Consider the following 24147-nt stretch of genomic DNA (forward strand, 5'->3'; position numbering starts at 1 on the left):
TGATTTTGCTCAACATGGAGACGTCTAAGCTTGTTGTATTGATAACATTGTTATTTTTGTCTCAAATAAGCGCATGGTTGATTGAAAGTGCCATTGGAATTGTTGCAGTTCCTATGGCTGCTTACCTTGGAAAAAGATTGTACTGTGAGATCAAGGAATGCTGCACCGACAAGTGGTTAGCACCGAACATAACTGGTCTGCAATCATCTCTCCGAAGACGTGTTTTTGGACAACATTTAGTCACAGATACCGTCTTCAAGGCAGTTGTAGGGCATTTGAATAACAAGTCTCCCAGTAAAGCGTTGGCGCTTTCCTTCAATGGCTGGACGGGATCAGGAAAGAACTTTGTCAGCAAAATCGTCGCAGAGCACATTTTCAAGAGTGGGATGGAGAGTAAATTTGTTCATCAAATTATTGCCACACATGACTTCCCTCACCGATCTCATGTGGAGTTCTACAAGCATCAGCTACGCAATTTGGTGGCTCAATCCGTATCGGAGTGCCCTAGGTCATTATTCATCTTTGACGAAATGGATAAAATGCCAATAGGGCTCATAGATGTCCTCAAACCTTACTTAGACCACTACACTGATGTAGAAAAGATAGACTATCGCAAAAGTATCTTCATATTTCTCAGCAACACAGGGGGTCACCTAATAAACAGTGCTGTGCTAACCCACAGGAAGGAGGGAAAGAAAAGGAAAGACATTAAAATCAAACAGATGGACAAGGTTATTAACCTTGGAGAATTTAATAACAAGGGCGGATTTTGGCATTCACCTCTAATTGAGAAGAATCTCATCGATTACTTCATTCCATTTATGCCATTAGAGAGATCCCACATCAAAATGTGTGCTAAAGCCGACCTAGAACAGAAAAGACACCCAGTCACTGAAGAGATCCTCAACAAGGTGGCAGACGAGCTAATCTACTTCCCAGATGACTTGAAGGTCTTTTCCCAGTCTGGTTGTAAGAAGATTTCCAGTAAAGTAGACTTTATAATGGGTTAAGGTAACAGAGTGTTTTAGAGTTAGTTTATTGTAGCATGTGATTCCTGTTATTACTTTATGTGAATGATGCATGAAGAGCCTGTGGGAGGCGCTGGGAGAAAGTTGGAGCATCTGGAGTGTGTGGTTCCCAGTTTCATCCTAGTGCACAAAAACTATGGAAATGCAAAATTTTTAATCTGTTTTCCCTGTTAATGCTGACAGTTTGCTATTGATTTGTGGGGTCCACAGCCCTGCTTTTTCCCTTCCCGAGGTCTTTTCATCCCATCAGCCAGAAAGTCAAGTTAGAGTACGGATGCCAGAATCACTGTGACAACCTCCTCATAGCTTGAAGAGAATGAATGCAGGCCAGATAAGTTATTCTATATGACATCTATAGGTCATTTGGTCTCACCCAGCCTCCTGTATTTGACGTTACCTCTTGAGACCCCACCAAAAGTCCTATCTTCAGCATTAAAGATCTGGTTTTGGCCAATATGCCTTGCAGGCTGTGAGTTATGGAAATCAATAGAAACTTCACTATTATGTACATGGGAGGAGTATGGATATTTTCTGGAACGACATATTCTAGAAAAAAGGCTGTTTTGTATTAAGACAATTTATTAACCAACTCTTCTCTTTGTATTACAATTAACAAAAAAGGAGTAAAGCATCCACAATCTAGATATTTTTGACAGGAACGCATATATGACAGAATGACACAAAGGCACACCACATATGACACAAAGGCAGTTCAAAGATGAACAGTAGATAAGATTTTAGGCTTTAACTTTGCTACAAACACGATATGTTATTTTCTAGCCTTAGGTCTGTAGTGTTGCACCACACAGCACTGATATTAGAAGCTGAAAGGAGAGAACTCTTAAGTAATTTGGAGTGTGGGAAGTTAACCCAAGTATTTCTTTCTTAGTGTTAGCTAGCCAACACGTAGCTGTGTCCACCCCCAAGGAAAAAGGGGACAGAAGGAACATCCCCTCCCTCCTGTTTTTCCTTGGGGGTGCGTATGGTTACACATAGGCTTAACGTTAGCCCTAGACAGGAAATAGGGACCACACTAGGCAAGGATAAATTCTTTGATCTTGATGGGATTAAAGCCCAACAAAAGTCTGAAGCCATAGACTGAGGGGTATACTTGAGACCTAAGGCAAAGTATTCCACAATACATGCTGAGCTAAACAGGCCAATGACTTCTTGACTTTTTCTCACCTTGGTTTGTAAAGAAATCTTGGAGTGTTTGGAGAAGTAATTCTGCAAAATCTGTTCTATACTGGTGTAACTATGTCAATTGAATTGGTGTTGTTCAGAGCTTAGCCCACAGTACAAGCTAACTAAGCCACTGCCCTAAAATGTCTTCCCTGTATTGTCGTAGTACAAGGTAGTTCCTAGGATAAGGTGAAGGTGAGCCAGGTAATCTAGGATATAATGTTTGTAATTTTCTGATGTGGATGTGCATTTCTAAGGCACATTTTTTTTTAAATTGTTCTATTGGATAGAAGCCCTCATCAAATTGGAGAATTCAATTTCTCTCGACTGCAAAACAGTCGTTTTCGGACGTTTTCGGAAGGCGCGAGGCGCCGTAAGCGCGATCCTCGCGTGTGAAACGCGCGAGCCTCACACGCCCGTTTTTAGCGTCTGTCCCCATTCTCCCTCGCCGTTTTTACACTCGCTCCAGACCTTTCGTTCGAATATTGACCGTCTCTCGCGTTCGCAAAAAATACGACTTTTTTGCAGTCTACAATTTCTCTGAGTTTTGAACTTTTCAAGCGTAGTGTATGGAGTAATGTTCATGCATACTCAATACTATTATTTTAAATTATTTTGTTTCAGTCATACACATCTGTTTTTAGCTATAAATTAGAACTACAAAGAAATCCCGTAACTCATACAGCGTTATCCAAACATTAAAATTAGCCATGTTTATTACCCTATGCCATTACTGATGAGGCGAGAGGTGCTGTATCACCCATAAATGTAATAAAAACCATAAATGTAATAAAAATTGACCATAAATGTAATACTGACCATAAATATAATAACTTTTAACCACAAATGTAATAAATCCACCTACCATAAATGTAATAAACTGAACAACCATAAAAGTAATACGGCTTAACCATAAATGTAATAAACTGCCTATTACCTCTGAGCCAAGGGGCCACAAACCCTAGCATTGTCTTATTTCCTACAGGCAGGACAGGGGCCCCGAAAATCAAATTGGGGGACTCGTTGCTCCAGTATCGTTTTGGCCCAGAGACCAAAACCTGAGAAGGCATCATTAATGTCCGTGCGCACATTTAGAAATCATTAAGTCTTTATACCAGAAGAGATTTCGAATCGTCCAAAATAAGTGCGCTTGAAGTGTTTGCAAGTGAAAACATTTTGAGACTTTCTGGCTTCGAAAAGAAGAGAACAGGTAGAAATCCAGGCAAACGTTACCTTACAGAGAACAAGCCTGTTTTAATTTTAAATTTCTTTACCAGAAATCGAGAGAAATCGTGCGCTCCGTGTCCGTTAGCACAGGTCCTTCAAGCCACTCTAGCGGGAGGTAGTGGATGGCTCTGTTTTGTACCCATTCAATCACTTAATAGTGCTGGAGGTAGGACAAAACTGCTGGCTTGCAGGAGGGATGGGGAAAGTAGGACTCCTTTAAACAAGATTACTGTGCTTTGGACAAAGTTGTAGTACAGGTATACTTTTTTGAATCAGGGTAGATATATTTGATATCCCACCAGCCACAAGGGCCATCCAAGGATAAAACACTAAACAAAACTACAGAACAAAACCTGGTTTATTACGACGTTAACTCTTCAAATATCAGCTAATACTAAAGGCAATTGTGTAATTATATTCAGGTTTGTATTAACATCATAACTATTGTAGCCGATAGCGAATCAGTAAAACTGTGACATATGTGAAAAATAGTTTTTAATAGTGCCTAAGGAAACCGAGATACGCCGTCGTTTTAGGTCCGCTACTATTTTTATTTGCTTCTGAGGTGGGTGGCTAGCCACCCAATCCACCCCTGGCAAATGAATTCTAAAAGAATGACTAAGTCCTTAAGTGAGTCGAACAAATGACTGTAGAAGTGCGAACCGGCAGGGATAATGCTTGGGGTCACGGTGTTGGTGTACAGAGCCGTTACAAAATATGTAACGCTAAAAAACACGGTGGAGTATAAAATTTAAGGACAGCTATAACAATCTGACGACATCAAATGAAAGTAAATTATATGTGCATTTATCTCCTAATGAGAAAATCCCAGAATATCTACTTACTTTCACTTGAATACAAAATGAAAACACCATACAGGAAATTGACGATAAAAACAGGAGTGAACGAGTTTGAAATTTTTGACACCCTTTCCGTTGCCGTTAAAATTTTGAGACAAAAGTCTTGAAAATCGAGGTGCACATGAGTTGCAGATTCAAGTCGAGTAGGTATTTTTCACGGAAAGTCAACACAATCAAAGATAAAAGTGATTTTCTCACGTTACATTCATATTTTTGAACCAAAGTTTTGGTTCGAATTTCAACGTTAAACAAGCGTTTTGTCCAGCTTGTGAAAACGTTTGCATCGTTCGTTTGGTTCGTTTCGTTTCCATCGTTTGGATCGTTTCTATCGTTTGCAATGTTTCTATCGTGCGTTTCGTTTTTAACGTACGTTTATATCGTTTCTATCATTCGTCTGATTTCTATTTTGAGTATCGTTTAAAACCCACGCAGGCACTGTTTAGGCACAAGGAATGCAAATTTTACATAGTTTATGAATCGTCCAACGCGCAGATCATTTAAAATGTTCATCAACATTGTTCAAGGATGGGTTTAGAGTTATTTCACTGAAAGTATTAGCAAGCCTGCTTTCCCAATGCATTGAAAAAAACGTGCAAAATGTTTGAAGTAAATTGCTTGTAAACGGTGCTTGGAAGACTGCTGGAGTATCATTCTTGTTCCGAAACTGGACCAGGGTTAAGCTGGGTTAAGCTGTAATCAGGTTTTAATTTTTGCTATGTTCTTGCCTTCGGCGGCTGTGTCCGTGGCACAAGCAGGAGTCAAAACTTTACTGTCCTAATGAACCAACACAAAAGAAGTCTTATCCTTTGTGGTTAACAAAAGTAAAGACAATGTTAAAGTTGTTTTGGCCTCTTCAAAAACTGTGAGTTTCATTTACAAAGAACAAAGTATTTTCAGAATAACATGACCATTATCTTACCTTGCTGCACTTAAAGAGCAAGTTTGCCAGTAGCAAGTGACCCAGTTCTGGTTTAAATCTGTCATGATTTCTGACATTTCAAATCTCTTTTCGTGAATATTCAATGCATTGTCCAGTGGGATAAGTGGCCTGACATGACTGTCTTTCTTGTGAACAAAAATGTGATGTCAGGACAGTACAGTTTTCCCCACTTGTTGATTCCTGATTGGTAAATTAAAATTTCAGAGGCACCTGCTGTATGCGAGGTTGTGAGGAGTATAGAAAAATAAAAGTACATGTAAGTTCAGAAATCACCTAAGTTAAACTGGGAAAGATTTTAAGTTATTTTATTTTAACCTTTTCTGGAATCATTTCTTCAATAAAACTTCTTCAAAGATACGTACCCCATAATATTAGAACCTCGATTAAACATGAAAGTTTCTTGTCAAAATTTTTAAAAAGCAAAAAACCTAGTAGACTAGTATATAAGAAACTTGTATCAGGAAAAAGTGAACCACCCAACCAAAGTCAACAGAAGTGCCAAGAGGACGTCACTCTCACGACAAAATAAGAGCTCAACTGGAAAGAGGTTTACCAAATTGCTTTTCAATGTACAAAGCGCACAAAACTTATAACTTTCAATTTTAAATTTCTTCATAGAAGAATAACAAATAACTTCTTGAAAAAAATTGGTCTCGTCGATAGCCAGAAATGCACTTTCTGCGAAAGAGAAACAGAAACTTGCACATTTATTTTGGGCTTGCCCAAAAACTCAGTATTTTTGGACCAATTTTAAAGTATGGCTACAGTCTTGCCAAGTCATTGCCAAAGAGACACCGTTAGAGCCTGATACAGCACCGGGTCTAAGGCCGGAAAGCTCTGAACATAAACTCCAAATTAACTTCTGCTGCTTAAATGCTAAATACTACATTTGGCTATGTAGACAGAAAAAATGTTCTCCAAAACTAGACGATTTCTTACAGTATTTAAAACATATCTATGAAATGGAAAAAATACAACTACAATCGTTTTAAAAAAGTGGGAGCCTCTGTTGCCTCTTTTGTAATCTCTTGACAGCTTGACCCTAGTCCCCTGAAAACGAAAATAAAAATGAAAGGAAAAGAAACAAGGCGCATATATACCATGCATATTTTCTTTATTTCGCAATTCCGAATTTAAATTACTGACAGGAGTAAACTGGTATGATCTTGCTGTGCTAGAATTGTAAGTAGCACAAGTAATCTAATTATGTTGTATTGTAAGCAGTGTAAGTATTAGTATTGTTAGTAGCGTGAGTATGCGTATTGTATAGTGTAAGTGTTAGTATCGTAAGTGACGTAAGTAATAAGTTATTGTAAGTAGTGTAAGTAACTACATTAATATTGAATTGTAAGCAGTGTAAGTAGCAATTAATTTTAAAAAAAACAGAATTAAAATAGCTGTAAATTTTAGTTTTAAGTTCTTGTTTACTTCTGATAATTTTGTTCCCTAATAGATTCTAAAAAGTTAGCTCGAAGGGTGCCCTTCGCAACAAACTCTTGGAAATTGATACTTTCAACTTCCATGTCAAATGAAAGCAATTGAACTTAACAATGTAAAGCTCATGATATTTAATTCATGTGGATTACCTCTGTAAAAAAGGTATTAATTTCAATCTTCTGGATGAAAAGGGGGCTTAGTAGCTGGCTCAGATTGCAAACCATTTTTTTCCTCCCACACAAGTATGCTTCAAGTTTATCTCAAACAAATGGCGGTCTTGTTCAATGAAGTAAGGAATCCTGGAGTTTCCAAAGTATAGTGTATGTGCGTGTGGCAAACAATGTAAGAAACTTTTTCCACAGATACTACTGTTGTACTTTATCCTTGTGGCGTGGGGGGGGGGGGGGGGGGAAGAGAGGGAGGTTCTTTTAGTTGATTTAACATTGTACATTTTTCTTAAACCTTGTTCTTTACTCCCAAGTTTGCCAAAAATTTATTTACTTTGTCTTTAGAAGTGCCCCTCCCCCCCCCCCCCCCAATCTCCTTAGGAGGAGAACATGAACCCATACTATCCAGTGCAAACCATGTACACAGCTCCCTTAACGGTGACAGCACATCAATCTAGCCTGAAGCAGTCAGTTTCTATAAATTTTAATTACACATGGTATTCTTAATAACATTATTTCTAAAATCTACAATAACTTAAAATCTTTCCCAGTTTAACTTGGGTGATTTCTGAACTTACATGTACTTTTATTTTTCTATACTCTCCACAACCTTGCATACAGCTGGGGCCTCTGAAATATTAATTTACCAATCAGGAATCAACAACTGGGAAAACTATACTGTCCTGGCATCACAATTTTGTTCACAAGAAAGACAGCCATGTCTTTACTTTTGTTAACCACAAAGAATAAGACTTCTCTTGTGTTGCTTCATTAGGACAGTAAAGTTTTGACTGCTGCTTGTGCCACTGACACAGTCGCTGAACGCAAGAACATAGCAAAAATTAAAACCTGATTACAGCTTAACCCAGCTTAAGCCTGGCTCAAAAGAGTGAGAAATTTTCTATTTAAAAATTACGAGAGCTAAAAAATTACAAGAGTTATGCACAAAAAAGAAAAGAAACCCAAAACCCAAAAGGTATTTTTCAGCACAAAATTTATATTTATAACTATATTTGATATAGTTTTTAAAACTTCAAAACTTAACTGTTCTAGTTTTAGGTCTTCACACATGAAATAATTACATTGTCAGTGTGTTAAAATAAAAGCTACAGATAGTGACATGTTAGAACAGCTACCACATACAACTCATAGTCTTCTCATAGCCACCTGCTAGCAAAATCAATCTTTTGTTCAAAAAATCTAACCACATTTCTATTCTTGACAATCACTCCACCTGTCTGTCACAGGGGTTTTAGAGGCAAATTTGAACTGTCTAAAATAATTTGAAAGCATGTTTCCTTTGGCAAAGCAGGGCTGGAAAAAAATGCTGTGCGGTTATCAGGGACAAGTAGATTTTCCTGCAGAGCCAATAACTTTTCAATCTCACTTGCCCCATGGGCCAAGGCACAGGCAAATCAATTGCCAACTAGATAAAAACAAACAAACAAACCAAGACTTGCCCAGGGCAAGCAAAATTTGAGAGCTGCTTTTCCGAAAGGCAAGCTCGAATTCACCACACAAGATGGTCTTTCACAACATTCAAATTATTATTAACACCTCTTGACAACAGCAGCCTTGAAGCACTATGTCAACTAAATGTTGGCAAACAATCAGCTGATTATTGAGTAACATTTACCACACATTTTTGTTGAACTGACTGTATTAATCACTGGTTAGTCTGGATTCTCTACCAAAGTTAAGCCCCGGGGAAGGGGGGCTCCTATATAAAAAGGACAGTGGTGCTTGTCGTACCTTTCAGGCGTGCGTGACAAATGTGGCCCTGGTACCTCTTAAGGTATTCAGCCTCAAAGGTCCACAGCAGCAACTTTTGCGATACATTTAAGAGTACTGAGCTGAAAAAAGAGATGACAAGAGACATTCGACAATCAACTGATTTATCGCTACATTTCAACTTAATGAAGGTGTCAAAAAAATTAAACCCATGCCCGCAAAACAGGATCTTGGTACCTCTTAGAGGTCATGTCAAAATTTCCAAAAAGGACCCCCATCCTTTTTATATAGGAGTCCATCCCCCCCGCCCGCCCCCCCCCGGGAAGTTAAGCTACCATTCTCTAGTTCCTCCTTATCCTTAAACACAAATTCAAGAACAGTAAGCCTTTAATGAATCGCTTGATTCACCATTCATAAGAACAACTGTGTTTGCAATGCGGCTTAAAAGAGCAGCAACTGCGTCCATGTCATCCCTTAACCAAACTTGCTTTGAAAGGTATTTCTCAACAGTTGCTTCTGCCTCCTTAGGAGACAGAGATAAACTGGGCTCTTCTGGTAAATGTACAGTAAAAATTATGGCTACGTGCTTGTACGGTGCATTCTGATCATCACAGTAGGAGTAAAACAATTGGGGTGATGGGAATGGGAGGAGCTCCAGACGATGAATAACTGCCACTCTGTGGTCATCTAGGAACTTTTCCTTCAAATAGTCATCCATAGTTTTCTTGACCTTGTCTCCTGGATACCTTTTTTCGTCAGCTCCATCAATTTTGGCTAAATTTCTCTTGTGTCTTGGATCTAGCTTTTCAGCAAGTTTAATGGCCAGACAATCTACCCACTCATGAGCTGGGGGCGGTGCAGCCAGCAAAAATACCAGTGGTTGTGCTGGATTATTGTTTTTCAAGTGCGCCAAGCCACGGTTCTTTAAAGTCTTCCAGAATCTTTCAGTCTGATTGGTAAATGATAATTGTAATTGGTTGACACCATTTCCGAAGTCTTTCACCAAGTCAGAGTCACCTTTCATTTCATGCTCAGGGGGTCCATAAAAACGCATGGCAACTAGCAGACATACAATTGCAACGCAAAGTGCTACTGAATTGCGTATGTACCCTAAACCTGGTTTCGACTGGGTACCTTCCATCTCGTTAACTTCTTCGTTGTCGGTAATATGTTTCTTCTTGTCAACATTTTCGCTCACTTCGTCATCCTCATGTTCTGCAACGTCCTTCCTCTTCACTTTCACTTTTTTCGTTGATTTTTTACCACTGCCATTTTTATCAGAGGTTGTAGAAGCCATTCCCTCGTTCAAATTCTGTTTTTCTTCCTAACATGGGAAATTGCGTAAAGCTTCCGCGTATTCCCGGAAAATCATTGCTTGGTGGCCGCTTATGTAATTTGCTGTTCTAACAACGAAGTTCATTGGTCCATTGAAGGGGCCGACCAATAACAATTGTTCTAAGATTTTCCTAGAAATAGGCAGGGACCATAGGCAGGTGATTTTGCTCAAAATGGAGACGTCTAAGCTTGTCCTATTGCTAACATCGTTAATTTTTGCCCAAACAAGCGCATGGTTGATTGAAAGTGCCATTGGAATTGTTGCAGTCCCTATGGCTGCATACCTTGGAAGTAAATTGTACTGTCAGATCAAGGAATGCTGCACCGACAAGTGGTTAGCACCGAACATAACTGGTCTGCAATCATCTCTCCGAAGACGTGTTTTTGGACAACATTTAGTCACAGATACCGTATTAAAGGCAGTTGTAGGGCATTTGAATAACAAGTCTCCCAGTAAAGCGTTGGCGCTTTCCTTCAATGGCTGGACAGGATCAGGAAAGAACTTTGTCAGCAAAATCGTCGCAGAGCACATTTTCAAGAGAGGGATGGAGAGTAAATTTGTTCATCAAATTATTGCCACACATGACTTCCCTCACCAATGTAATGTGGAGTTTTACAAGCATCAGCTACGCAATCTGGTGGCTAAATCCGTATCGGAGTGCCCTAGGTCATTATTCATCTTTGACGAAATGGATAAAATGCCAATAGGGCTCATAGATGTCCTCAAACCTTACTTAGACCACTACACTGATGTAGGAAAGATAGACTATCGTAAAAGTATCTTCATATTTCTCAGCAACACAGGGGGTCAGCTAATAAACAGTGCTGTGCTAACCCACTGGAAGGAGGGAAAGAAAAGGAAAGACATTAAAATCAAACAGATGGACAAGGTTATTAACTTTGGAGAATTTAACAACAAGGGCGGATTTTGGCATTCATCTCTAATTGAGAAGAATCTCATTGATTACTTCATTCCATTTATGCCATTGGAGAGATCCCACATCAAAATGTGTGCTAAAGTCGACCTAGAACAGAAAGGACACCCAGTCACTGAACAGATCCTTAACAAGGTGGCCGACGAGCTAATCTACTTTCCAGATGACTTGAAGGTCTTTTCCCAGTCTGGTTGTAAGAAGATTTCCAGTAAAGTAGACTTTATAATGGGTTAAGGTAACAGAGTGTATTAGAGTTAGTTTATTGCCGCATGTGATTCCTGTTATTACTTTATGTGAATGATGAATGGAGAGTCTGTGGGAGGTGCTGGGAGAAAGTTGGAGCATCTGGAGTATGTGGTTCCCAGTTTCATCCTAGTACACAAAAACTATGGAAATGCAAAATTTTTAATGTTTTTCCTGTTAATGCTGACAGTTTGCTATTGATTTGTGGGGTCGACAGCGCTGCTTTTCCCCTTCCCCTGGTCTTTTCATCCCATCTGCCAGAAAGTCAAGTTAGAGCACGGATGCCAGAATCACTGTGACCACCTCCTCATAGCTTGAAGAGAATGAATGCTGGCCAGATAAGTTATTCTATATGACATCTATAGGTCATTTGGTCTCACTCAGCCTCCTGTATTTGACGTTACCTCTTGAGACCCCACCAAAAGTCCTATCTTCAGCATTAAAGATCTGGTTTTGGCCAATATGCCTTGCAGGCTGTGAGTTATGGAAATCAATAGGAAAGTCTCAGCTATTATGTAAACCAAAACAATAACCAATGTGCACACAGCATAACGGTCCCTACTGGATCGTAAATGTTGTCACAACCCTGTTGAACAGAAGTGGTAGTGGTAAAATTCATTGGCTGGTTCCATAAAATATCCATACCCACCCCAATCAGGATTACTGTTAGGATAGAGGACCATCAATGCCCACTGTTTGGGGCTCAAAAAAGTGCCATCCTTTCATTCGGGATGAGTAGATTTTTTTTGCTAGGTAACTTTTTATTGCCACTTGCCCAATGGACAAGGGCTCAAGCAAGTTGTCTGCCAACTAAATAAAAGACTTGCACAGGGCAAGAAATTTGAAAGCTGTTTGTTGGAAGGGCAAGCTAGAATTCAAAGTTTTTCAAGCCCTGACTGTTATGTGCCATCCTCTTTATTGAAGAAAGTTGTTACAACTGCTTTTGGAAATTCGAAGGGGAAGAGAGGTCTTGAGAGCCAAAATTTTATAGCATAATATGAACCAAAACACACAAAACACAACTCAATTACTGGAATTGCTACAAACGTGGGGTGGTGGGCGGGGGGGGGGGGGGAGGGGGAGGTCAAACTAAAAAAACCTGCAATGGAAGGAGTATGGACATTTCCTTGAACAACATATTCTAGGAAAAAGTCTATTTTGTATTACGACAATTTTTAACCAACTCTTCTCTTTGTATCACAATTAACAAAAAATGAGTACAAGCATCCACAATCTAGATATTTTTATGACAGGAACACATGACAACATATGACACAAAGGCAGTTCAAAGATAAACATACACAATATGTTATTTTCTAGCCTTAGGTCTGTAATGTTGCACCACACAGCACTGATATTAGAAGCTGGAAGTAGACAACTCTTAACTAATTTGGAGTGTGGGACGTTAACCCAAGTAATTCCTTCTTAGTGTTTGCTAGCCAACATGTAGCTGTGTCCACCCCCAAGGAAAAATGGGACAGAAGGACCATTCCCTCCCTCCAGTTTTTCCTTGGGGGTTGTGTATGGTTACACATAGGCTTAGTGTTAGCCCTAGACGGGGAATAGGGACTGCACTAGACAAGGATACATTATTTGACTTTGATGGGATTGAAACCCAACAAAGGTCTGAAGCCATAGCCAAGCCACTGCCCAGAAATGTCTTACATAAATTGTAGAGTACAAAGTAGTTTGTAGGAGTTTTAGATAACATGAAGGTGAGCCAGGTAATCTAGAATACGATGTTTATAATTTTCTGATGTAGATGTGCATTTCTAGGTTGCAATGTTTTTGAATTGTTCTATTGGATAGAAGCCCTCATCAAATTGGAGAAATTCGATTTCTCTGAGTTTTGAACTTTTGAAGTGTAATGTATGAAGTAGTAATGTTCAAGCATACTCAAATTATACTATTATTTTAAATTATTTTGTTTCAGTAGTCATAAACATCAGTTTTAAGTAATAAATTAAAACTAATCTGTCAATATTCGAATTTTACTCCAACAGTGGGTGAAAAACTATTTGGTATCATGTCTGGCCCATATGATAAAACATTATTAAGGAAATTTGATTATACAACGTTGTATATGAGACACTACATCTACAGTTGTAAGATGTAAAACAAAGCTATTCACCTCCCTACTGTTGTTAGTAAAGTGTTTTTAAATATAGGTTAGAAAATTTATCTTAACAATTAATTATGTAAGAGACATAATTGTAACAATGTGAAAACTAGTTTGTAACATGCAGATTAATTTTTGTTGTAGAAAATAAAAAGTTTGAATAAAATAATTGAATTCTCGTTGTATTTTCCTTAAAATTTGTATTTTCTTTAAAATGAACATTATAGGCATATCTTCTCTGTCACTCCATCAAGGCACGCAAAAAAGGTCCGCAATACATACTTGGGGTCTTATGCTTAGTTTTATTCCTTTCGGTTGGAATGCTGTTTTCAAATGTCAGTATAGCGACGATAGGTTTTCCAACTGAATTGGACGACGAACCATGTTAAATCACAATGTTTATTGATCCAATACATAAAAACTGAAAGGCAAATATAATCACTGCACTACATTGCAAACTAAATCCGATCTGAATAGACAATGAATAACTGTAGTTAAAAGTCGCATAACAATTGGGATTGATCGTCCGTGAAACTATAAACTAATTTCCTTGCATGCAAATCATAAACAAAGCCTATAAGGCGACGACAACTAGATTTCAGTGTCGTTACACAACTCTATCCCGATTCTGGGGCGAACAACGTGAACAGAAGAATGAAGAGCGAGTGTTATCGAAAGAGCTAGAACACCGTCGACATTAACCATGATCACGGGGCACGCTTCCTCACAGGCGGCCTAAGCTCTAAATATTATCCTTTTTTCCCTTTTTATGCGAACGTTCAGGCTAACGTTACATATGGCATGTAGTATTACATAACGACCGAATTTGACTACGCGAAACGTGACTCTCGCCTTGCAGCATATGGAGGTGTTGTGTTACAACGGTTTGAATTATAAAGGTTTGTATGGGAATGCAACGGCTTTGCTTGAAAAGCCAATTATTCTTATATTTTGTGGATAAAATCTACTTACCCTGTTGCAGTGTTGTATTCTTTGTTGTTTGCCAGCTCTTCACGCCGATCTAACGCGATTTCAGCGAGTTATCGTTCTGTGGGTTATGTAATATGTTATGTAATAGTACATGCCATATGTCACGTCAGCCTGAACGTTCGAATAAAAAGGGGAAAAAAAAGGATAACATTGAGAGCTTGGGCCACCTGTGGCTTCCTTTTCCCTTCGGTGCGCAAAAGTTATGACGTCACTGGATGTAACGAAAGTGTAACGCAAGAGACGCTACAGTCAGTATTGCTACAAGTGAGAAGGTAGACAAGTCGTGACAACTTTTAAGTGGGAAATGCATGGCAAAATACTGTTTACTTACTTACTTTATCCTCTAATTATAATTATTTATTCGGCTCTTAGTCCTAATGGGACATAACACAACAACAATGTCTCAATTTAGCCCTATTTTGTGCTTTGTCCCATGTGAGTTTTAGCTCTCTGAACTCAGCACTGTTTACACATGTCAAGTGAACTTGTACATGTAGCGTCAAGAGGTTTTGCTGCTGTAATGAGTAAGCCTGTTTAAACACATAACCAGTTGTTTTTTGAGTAGCGGGTTCCATCCAGAAAGTACAATGGGCGGCTAAGGTTTGCGTGAAAGACATGCCGCGAAGCGGCTGGACAAGACACACACTGTGCATCGTTCGGCGAGAGTATGGGATGGGGTCGCCCACTCCCACTGGAAAGATGTTTGAAAAGTAATTCCCTGAGATGCAATGTGGGGCTATTTTCAGCAAACAGTTGATGATTTTCCCACTCTTAATTATTGTTATTCTCCGATCCAGTGTTCAAATAAGTGTCATGGCAAAATGGTTAGGGAGGATTGACTCACTCAAGCAAATTGCTCTAAAAACAAACAAGTAGAAGATTTCAATAATTAGTTGTAACTGACTCTAGGCGCGATTAACGCAAGTTCAGAATTAAAAAATTATTAAGGGACGTCGAAGCACTGATCAAGAGCACTGGACTTCGAGTTGACTTCCAATTATTTATCTTTATTACAATATTCCAATGCTCAAAACCGTCAAACTAAAATACAAGCAAAATATCTAGTCTAAGCGACACGAAAGGACAAAGCCGAACAATAATTGGATATGATAAAAACACGAATGCAGGAAACGGCAAAACAACTAAACTAGAAATAAAACCGACCAAATGACACTAAGAAAGGTAAAAAGATGCTTATCGATTGTCCTGTCTGTACGCCTGAGTAGTTATAAACGCGGGATCCAAAAAAACTTCGCAATAAGCGCAATAAACTTCGCAAACGCAAAACACAGACCATGCGCACAGACGACTAGTTCACGAGGTTCTGAAATACGATCTGAGGGAGACGTCAATATCTAACCTGGACAGTTACATAAGAACAAATATTTCATTTCAGTTTCGCCTGCCTTACTATTGTTGTTGTTGCTGTTTTTCTTTTTTTGTTGTTTTCTTCTTCGGTTCTTTTTTATTTGATACAATGTAAATCACACTTGCACCGTTCGTCAGGGCATTGTATCCCTAAATTGGCTCCCTGTTAATGACTTAACTTGACCAATGCCATAATGATCTTGAAATGTGTTCATACGCTCTTCGCTGACTACTTAATCTATAAATTTACTCTGTGTTCACAAATTCACACCAAAAATACTAAACAACGCGGTCAACTGAACATTTCAAGGTGCTGCTGAACCATCGCACAGCAGTCCTTCACCTACCCTGGTGCTAAGCTCTGGAATAATCTGAGAGACGCGATGTTAAATCTTCAGACTCTGTCAAAGTTTTAAGGAACAGAATTGTTTACCTACTTTTTTCTGATTAATCTGTGAATTTATAAAAAGAAAATCCAATCCAATGTATTTCACTAAGTTTTTAATGCATATTTATTACCTTAGTTATTTGGCTATTTTTTTTAGTTATTTTAGTGTTAATTTAAGGTTGCAAGAAATGTTTGCTAGATACACAATATTTAAAATAAATGTTAAGTTTAATGTGTCATCTAAGAGATGGCCTCTTTTTGTTTTTTTTCTAACATTATGCGAAATAATAAGTTTTATCGAGGGTTAATATTTTGCTCCTTTGAACATGGCTTGCTGCAAAGGTATGTTGCCTAAATATTTAGTTCTGTTAGGACATGAAATTTGAATACTACTACGGTTTTATTACTACATAAATAAATTTCGCTGCGAAATTTCCAAACTTCGAACAATAATGATGACAAAATTACTTTTTGTTAAACTATCCGAAGTAAGATAGAAAGTGGTGCTAGTATGAAAGATATTAAGATATGCAACTAAGCACAAAGTCCATTTTGCACAATTTTATCAGTTTCATTTACAGTTCACCACAAGGAAAAACTTCTGCATGTTGCTCGGGTTTCTCTTATTAAGTTCCATGCACATGACCCTTTTGAGCCATTTAAATTTGTCTTTCCCATATTAAATAATGCCAAATAAGTATGTCAGAAGTGTAGCAAGGTCACATTTAAGTGTAGTTCTCGGATAAATATTCAGTCTGGCATTGTAGTCAACATCGATGATTTTGGTCCTAACCCATCATTACACCTTCTATTTTGCATGAATTTTGTGGAAAATGTCATTAAAGTTGTTCTTAGGGAACATAAACTCAAGAATTCCTTCCCACAAAACATTCAGAAGGCACTTGTTTAAGCTGCAGTCAAGTAGAAAGTGTCAAACACTCGACAAACTCCTGCCATTGTCACCTTTGAACCAAGGAAGCGCTTGAGTTCCTCTGGAATACTACCAAAAATCTTTGTTTTGGCAGTGACTTGTGTTCTAACCTTAACATCTTTCTTTCTCTCTGGAGAAGCTTCAGCCAAAACTCCACCAAGCCAGTAGGAATCTCTAAACAACTTCACACATTCTGCTATCTGCTTTGCTGAAGTCATGAAATTCACATAGTCAACAGTTCTGCGATTGATTCTGTCTCCATAAGTGGTTTTGATAATTTGCTTCAGAAACACGACAATTCAGCGCCTCAGCCATAAATTTTTATGTTTCAGGTCAACTATTTCATCCAGAAGCAACAACAGAATTCTGAGAGGGATATTGTCATCTTCCTCAAATCAATGTCTGCATATAACTGCCTGGAATCTTCTTTCAAGTTATGTCTCTGCCCTGGCTTGGTGAAAATCTTGTGCACCCCTACTAATAAGCTGTCTGGCACAGTCTAAATCGCATGAGACACATGACGACTTGGAGCCACAAGGGTATCCACCTTTCTAGCAAACTGTCCCTTCTCACGAGCATATGCTCCAGGTAACTACCACATACAACTCAACTACTAACAACTACCACATATAACTCAACTACTCACAACTACCACATACAACTCATAGTCTTCTCATAGCCACCTGCTAGCAAAATCAACTTTTTGTCCAAACAATCTAACCACATTTCTACTCTCAACAATCACTCCACCTGCCTGTCGCAGGGTTTTTAGAGGCAAATTTGAACTGTCTAAAATAATTTGGAAGCATGTTTCCTTTGGCAAAGCAGGGCTGAAAAAATGTGCTGTCCGGTTATCAGGGACAAGTAGATTTTCCTGCAGAGCCAATAACTTTTCAATCTCACTTGCCCCATGGGCCAAGGCACAGGCAAATCAATTGCCAACTAGATAAAAAAAAACAAACCAAGACTTGCCCATGGCAAGCAAAATTTGAGAGCTGCTTGTCCGAAAGGCAAGCTCGAATTCACCGCACAAGATGGCCTTTCACAACATTCAAATTATTATTGACACCTCTTGACAACAGCAGGTTTGAAGTACTATGTTAACTAAATGTTGGCAAACACTTAGCTGATTGTTGGGTAACATTTACCACACATTTTTGTTGAACTGACTGTATTAATCACTGGTTAGTCTGGATTCTCTACCAAAGTTAAGCCCCGGGGAAGGGGGGCTCCTACATAAAAAGGACAGTGGTGCTTGTCGTACCTTTCAGGTGTGACAAATGCGGCCCTGGTACCTCTTAGGGTATTCAGCCTCAAAGGTCCACAGCAGCAACTTTTGTGATACATTTAAGAGTATTGCGCTGGAAAAAGAGATGGCAAGAGACATTTGACAATCAATTGATTTATCGCTACATTTAAACTTAATGAAGGTGTCAAAGAAATTAAAGCCATGCCCGCAAAACAGGATCTTGGTACCTCTTAGAGGTCATGTCAAAATTTCCAAAAAGGACCCCCATCCTTTTTATATAGGAGTCCATCCCCCCCTCCCCACCACCAGGGAGTTAAGCTACCATTCTCTAGTTCCTCCTTATCCTTAAACACAAATTCAAGAACAGTAAGCCTTTAATGAATCACTTGATTCACCATTCATAAGAACAACTGTGTTTGCAATGCGGCTTAAAAGAGCAGCAACCGTGTCCATGTCATCCCTTAACCAAACTTTCTTCAAAAGGTATTTCTCAACAATTGCTTCTGCCTCCTTTGGAGATAGAGATAAACTGGGTTCTTCTGGTAAATGCACAGTAAAGATTATGGCTACGTGCTTATGCGGTGCATTCTGATCGTCACAGTAGGAGTAAAACAATAGGGGTGATGGAAATGGGAGGAGCTCCAGACGATGAATAACTGCCGCTCTGTGGTCATCTAGAAACTTTTCCTTCAAATAATCGTCCATAGTTTTCTTGACCTTGTCTCCTGGATACCTTTTTTCGTCAGCTCCATCAATTCTGGCTAAATTTCTCTTGTGTCTTGGATCTAGCTTTTCAGCAAGTTTAGTGGCCAGACAATATACCCGCTCATGAGCTGGGGGCGGTGCAGCCAGCAAAAATACCAGTGGTTGTGATGGATTATTGTTTCTCAGGTGCGCCAAGCCACGGTTCTTTAAAATCTTCCAGAATCTTTCAGTCTGATTAGTAAATGATAATTGTAATTGGTCGACACCATTTCCGAAGTCTTTCACCAAGTCGAAGTCACCTTTCATTTCACGCTCAGGGGATCGATAAAAACAGATGGCAACTAGCAGACATACCATTGCACCGCTAAGACGAAATCCCACTGAATTGCGTATGTACCCTAAACCTGGTTTGGATTGGGTACCTTCCATCTCGTTAACTGTTTTGTTGTTGCTTGGTTTCTTGATCTGATCAGCAATTTCCCGCTTCTCAACTTTTTTGCTATCTTCTGGCAACCGTAAAGCTTCACGGCCCCCATGTGCTGCTTCGTCCTTTTCTAAGTCCTCTTCAAAATTGTCCACAACCTCTTCACTTTCACTTCTTTCGACAAACACCGTTTCCCCTGTCGACTTTTTACCACTACCACTTTTATCAGAGGTTGTAGGAGCCATTGCCTTGTTCAAATCCTGTTTTTTCTCTCTAACATAGGAAAATGCCTAAAGTTTTCAAAAAGCACACGAGCGTTTTCCCGGAAAACCATTGTTTCGTAGCTTGCTGTTCTAACAACGAAGTTCATTGGTCCATTGAAAAGACCCGACCAATTAGAATTATCTTAACATTTCTTCTTGGAAAAGGGAAGAGCTTTGTTCAAAATGGAGACGTCTGCAAAGCTTGGCTTATCATTCGCGGTAGCATTATTTTTGGCGTACCTTGCAAGTAAAGTGGAAGTCTGCAATGACAAGTGGATATCACCGAACATGACTGGTCTGCAATCATCCCTCCGAAGACGTGTTTTTGGACAACATTTAGTCACAGATATCGTATTAAAGGCAGTTGTAGGGCATTTGAATAACAAGTCTCCCAGTAAAGCGTTGGCGCTTTCCTTCAATGGCTGGACAGGATCAGGAAAGAACTTTGTCAGCAAAATCGTCGCAGAGCACATTTTCAAGAGAGGGATGGAGAGTAAATTTGTTCATCAAATTATTGCCACACATGACTTCCCTCACCCATCTCATGTGGAGTTTTACAAGCATCAGCTACGCAATATGGTGGCTAACTCCGTATCGTAGTGCCCTAGGTCATTATTCATCTTTGACGAAATGGATAAAATGCCAATAGGGCTTATAGATGTCCTCAAACCTTACTTAGACCACTACACTGATGTCGGAAAGATAGACTATCGCAAAAGTATCTTCATATTTCTCAGCAACACAGGGGGTCAGCTAATAAACAGTGCTGTGCTAACCCACTGGAAGGAGGGAAAGAAAAGGAAAGACATTAAAATCAAACAGATGGACAAGGTTATTAACCTTGGAGAATTCAATAACAAGGGCGGATTTTGGCATTCATCTCTAATTGAGAAGAATCTCATTGATTACTTCATTCCATTTATGCCATTGGAGAGATCTCACATCAAAATGTGTGCTAAAGCTGACCTAAAACAGAAAGGACACCCAGTCACTGAACAGATCCTTAACAAGGTGGCCGACGAGCTAATCTACTTTCCAGATGACTTGAAGGTCTTTTCCCAGTCTGGTTGTAAGAAGATTTCCAGTAAAGTAGACTTTATAATGGGTTAAGGTAACAGAGTGTTTTAGAGTTAGTTTATTGCCGCATGTGATTCCTGTTATTACTTTATGTGAATGATGCATGAAGAGTCTGTGGGAGGTGCTGGGAGAAAGTTGGAGCATCTGGAGTGTGTGGTTCCCAGTTTCATCCTAGTACACAAAAACTATGGAAATGCAAAATCTGTTTTTCCTGTTAATGCTGACAGTTTGCTATTGATTTGTGGGGTCGACAGCCCTGCTTTTTCCCTTCCCCTGGTCTTTTCACCCCATCAGCCAGAAAGTCAAGTTAGAGCACGGATGCCAGAATCACTGTGACACCCTCCTCATAGCTTGAAGAGAATGAATGCTGGCCAGATAAGTTATTCTATATGACATCTATAGGTCATTTGGTCTCACCCAGCCTCCTGTATTTGACGTTACCTCTTGAGACCCCACCAAAAATCCTATCTTCAGCATTAAAGATCTAGTTTTGGCCAATATGCCTTCCAGGCTGTGAGTTATGGAAATCAATGGAAAAGTCTCCACTATTATGTAAACCGAAACAATAACCGATGCGTGAAAAGCAAAATGGTCCCTACTGGTTCTTAAATGTTGTCACAACGCTGTTGAATAGAAGTGGTAGAGGTTACTTTTATTGGCTGGTTCCATAAAATATCCATACCCACCCCAATGAGGATTACTGTTAGGATAGAGAACCATCACTGTCCACTGTTTGGGGCTCGAAAAAAGTGCCATCCTTTCGTTTGGGATGAGTAGATTTTTCTGGTAAGTAACTTTCTATTGTCACTTGCCCAATGGGCAAGGGCTCAGGAGAGTTGTCTGCCAACTAAATAAAAAGAAAAGTCAACTAAGACTTGCATGGGGGAAGCAAAATTTGAAAGCTGTTTGTCTGAAGGGCAAGCTAGAATTCAAAGTTTTTAAAGCCATGACTGTTAGGTGCCATCCTCTTTAATTAAAGAAAGTTTTTACTACTGCTTTAGGAAATTCAAAGGGAGAGAGAGGCCTTGAAAGCCAAAATTTTATAGGATGATATGAACCAAAACACACAAAACACAACACAATTATCGGAATTGCTACAAAGATGGGTTTGGGGGGGGGGGGGGAATTCAAATCAAACAAACCTGCAATGGTAGGAGTATGGATATTTTCTGGAACAACATATCCTAGAAAAAAGGCTATTTTGTATTAAGACAGTTTATTAACCAACTCTTCTCTTTGTTTTACAATCAACAAAAACTGAGTAAAAGCATCCCAATTAAGATATTTTTATGACAGGAACGCATGATCACATATGACACAGAGGAAGTTCAAAGATGAACAGTAGATAAGATTTTAGGCTTTAATATTGCTACATACACAATATGTTCTTTTTTAGTGTTAGGTCTGTAATGTTGCACCACACAGCACTGATACTAAAACCTGAAAGTAGAGAATTCTTAAGTAATTTGGAGTGTGGGAAGTTAACCCAAGTATTTCTTTCTTAGTGTTTGCTAGCCAACATGTAGCCTATCCACCCCCAAGGAAAAAGGGGATGGAGAGAACATTCCCTCCCTCCTGTTTTTCCTTGGGGGTGTGTATGGTTACACAAAGGCTAAGTGTTAGCCCTAGACAGGAAATAGGGACCACACTAGGTGAGGATAAATTATTTGACCTTGATGGGATTGAAGCCCAACAAAAGTCTGAAGCCATAGGCTAAGGGGTGTACTTGAGAGATATGGCAAAGTCTTCCACAATACATGCTGAGCTAGACAGACCAATGACTTCTTGACTTTTTCTCACTTTGGTTTGTAAAGAAACCTTGGAGTGTTTGGAGAAGTAATTCTGCAAAATCTGTTCTATACTCGTGTAACTATGTGAATTGAATTGGTGTTGTTCAAAGCTTAGTCCACAGTACAAGCTAACCAAGCCACTGCCCAAAAATGTCTTACGTGTATTGTCGTAGTACAATGTAGTTCCTAGGTGGTTTAGATAAGGTGAAGGTAAGCCAGGTAATCTAGGATATAATGTTTATAATTTTCTGATGTAGATGTGCATTTGTAAGTCACAATTTTTTTTTTAAATATTTCTATTGGATAGAAGCCCTCATCAAATTGGAGAAGTTCAATTTCTCTAAGTTTTGAACTTTTGAAGCGTAGTGTATGGAGTAATGTTCACACATACTCAATACTATTATTTTAAATTATTTTGTTTCTGTCATACACATCTGTTTTTAGCAATAAATTAGAACTACAAAGAAATCCCGTAACTCATACAGCGTTATCCAAACATTAAAATTAGCCATGTTTATTACCCTATGCCATTGCTGATGAGGCGAGAGGCGCTAACAGAAGAAAGTTACTAGAGTATTAATTTTTGTTGTAGAAAATAAAAAGTTTGGATAAGAGATTTGAATTCTTGTTGTATTATAGACATATCTTCTATGTCATTCCATCAAGGCAGGCAAAAAAGTAGGTCCACAATGCATACTTGGGGTATTATGCTTAGTTTTACTTCTTTCGGTTGGAATGCTGTTTTCCAAATGTCAGTATCTGGGAGTTGAATTGGTACAAGTGAGAAGGTAGAGAAGTCATTACAATTTTTAAGTGGGAAATGTATGGCAGAATACCATTTACTTACTTACTTTATCCTCTAATAATAATTATTTATCCAGCTCTTGGTCCTAACGGGACATAGCACAACAACAACCTCTCAATTAAGCCCTATTTTGTGCCTTGCCCCATGTGAGTTTTAACTCTCTGAACTCAGGACTGTTTACACATGTCAAGTGAACTTGTACATGTAGTGTCAAGAGGTTTTGCTACTGTAATGACTAAGCCTGTTTAAATACATAACGAGTTGTTTTTTGAGTAGTGGGTTCCATCCAAAAAGTACAGTAGGCGGCTAAGGTTTACATGAAAGACATGCCGCAAAGCGACTGGACAAGACACACACTGTGCATCGTTCAGGGAGAGTATGGGAGGGGGTTGTCCCCTTCCACTGAGAAGATGTTTGAAAAGTAATTCCATGAGATGCAATGGGTGGCTACTTTCAGCAAACAGTTGATGATTTTCCCACTCTTAATTATTGTTATTCTCCAATCCAGTGTTCATATAAATGTCAAGGAAAAAAGGTTAGGGAGGATTGCCTTACCGAAGCAAATTGTTCTAAAAACAAACAAGTCAAAGATTTCAATAATAAGTTTTATATAATAATTAAATGAATGCGCGCGCTCTGATTGGTCAATCAGCTATGGTTTATTGTGCCAGTGAACTCATAGAAATTTCGCGTGTCTTCTGAATTATTATATAGAAGCAATAGGCCACAAGTTTCTATGGTTTAGAGGCATGATAAACCACTTGGGATGTTGGAAGAACACTCGAAGAATTCGTAAATCACTCGCCTGCGGCTCGTGATTTGCGAATTCTTCTCGTGTTCTTCAAACATCCCATGTGGTTTATCAACCATACAAACTTGTGACTCCAGGCGCGATTACCGCAAGTTCAGAATTAAAAAATTAAGGACGTCGAAGCCTTGATCAAGAGCACTGG

The 24147-nt window shown here is 39.0% G+C and overlaps 2 protein-coding genes and 3 pseudogenes across 3 annotated transcripts in view; 3 read left to right on the forward strand and 2 right to left on the reverse strand.

Annotated features, from left to right (window-relative positions):
* LOC149102169 (torsin-1A-interacting protein 1-like) overlaps positions 1-19676 on the reverse strand; it is a 150894-nt gene extending 131218 nt beyond the window's left edge. The window contains exons 1-2 of one of the 2 annotated variants that reach the window (XM_089274691.1): positions 18146-19676; positions 8594-8694 (exon numbers count right to left, since the gene is read on the reverse strand). In XM_089274691.1, the coding sequence (XP_089130817.1) occupies positions 18488-19504 (1017 nt within the window). In that variant the 5' untranslated portion in view covers positions 19505-19676 and the 3' untranslated portion in view covers positions 8594-8694; positions 18146-18487. Of the gene's footprint in view, positions 1-7309; positions 8695-18145 lie in introns of those variants that run through there. The other variant, XM_089274690.1, reaches the window with a different exon arrangement.
* Positions 15-1465, forward strand: LOC149102185 (torsin-1A pseudogene; annotated as a pseudogene).
* On the reverse strand, positions 8942-9915 carry LOC149102186 (torsin-1A-interacting protein 1-like). Its single transcript, XM_089274694.1, has one exon. The coding sequence runs from the start codon at positions 9867-9869 to the stop codon at positions 8943-8945; it is 927 nt and encodes a 308-aa protein (XP_089130820.1). The 5' UTR covers positions 9870-9915; the 3' UTR covers position 8942.
* Positions 10081-11532, forward strand: LOC149102187 (torsin-1A pseudogene; annotated as a pseudogene).
* Positions 19677-19705: 29 nt separating the features above from the next.
* LOC149102188 (torsin-1A-like) lies at positions 19706-23011 on the forward strand (annotated as a pseudogene).
* Positions 23012-24147: the final 1136 nt, after the last annotated feature.

This window comes from Orbicella faveolata, unplaced genomic scaffold (genome assembly GCF_042242905.1).
Source record: "Orbicella faveolata isolate gen_17 unplaced genomic scaffold, um_ofav_v1 contig_36, whole genome shotgun sequence".
In the NCBI taxonomy this organism is placed as follows: Eukaryota; Metazoa; Cnidaria; class Anthozoa; order Scleractinia; family Merulinidae; genus Orbicella; species Orbicella faveolata.

Bases quoted from the DNA above. Each gene is read 5' to 3' on its own strand.
- LOC149102186 (XM_089274694.1), bottom strand. From the start codon at position 9,869: ATGGCTTCTACAACCTCTGATAAAAATGGCAGTGGTAAAAAATCAACG.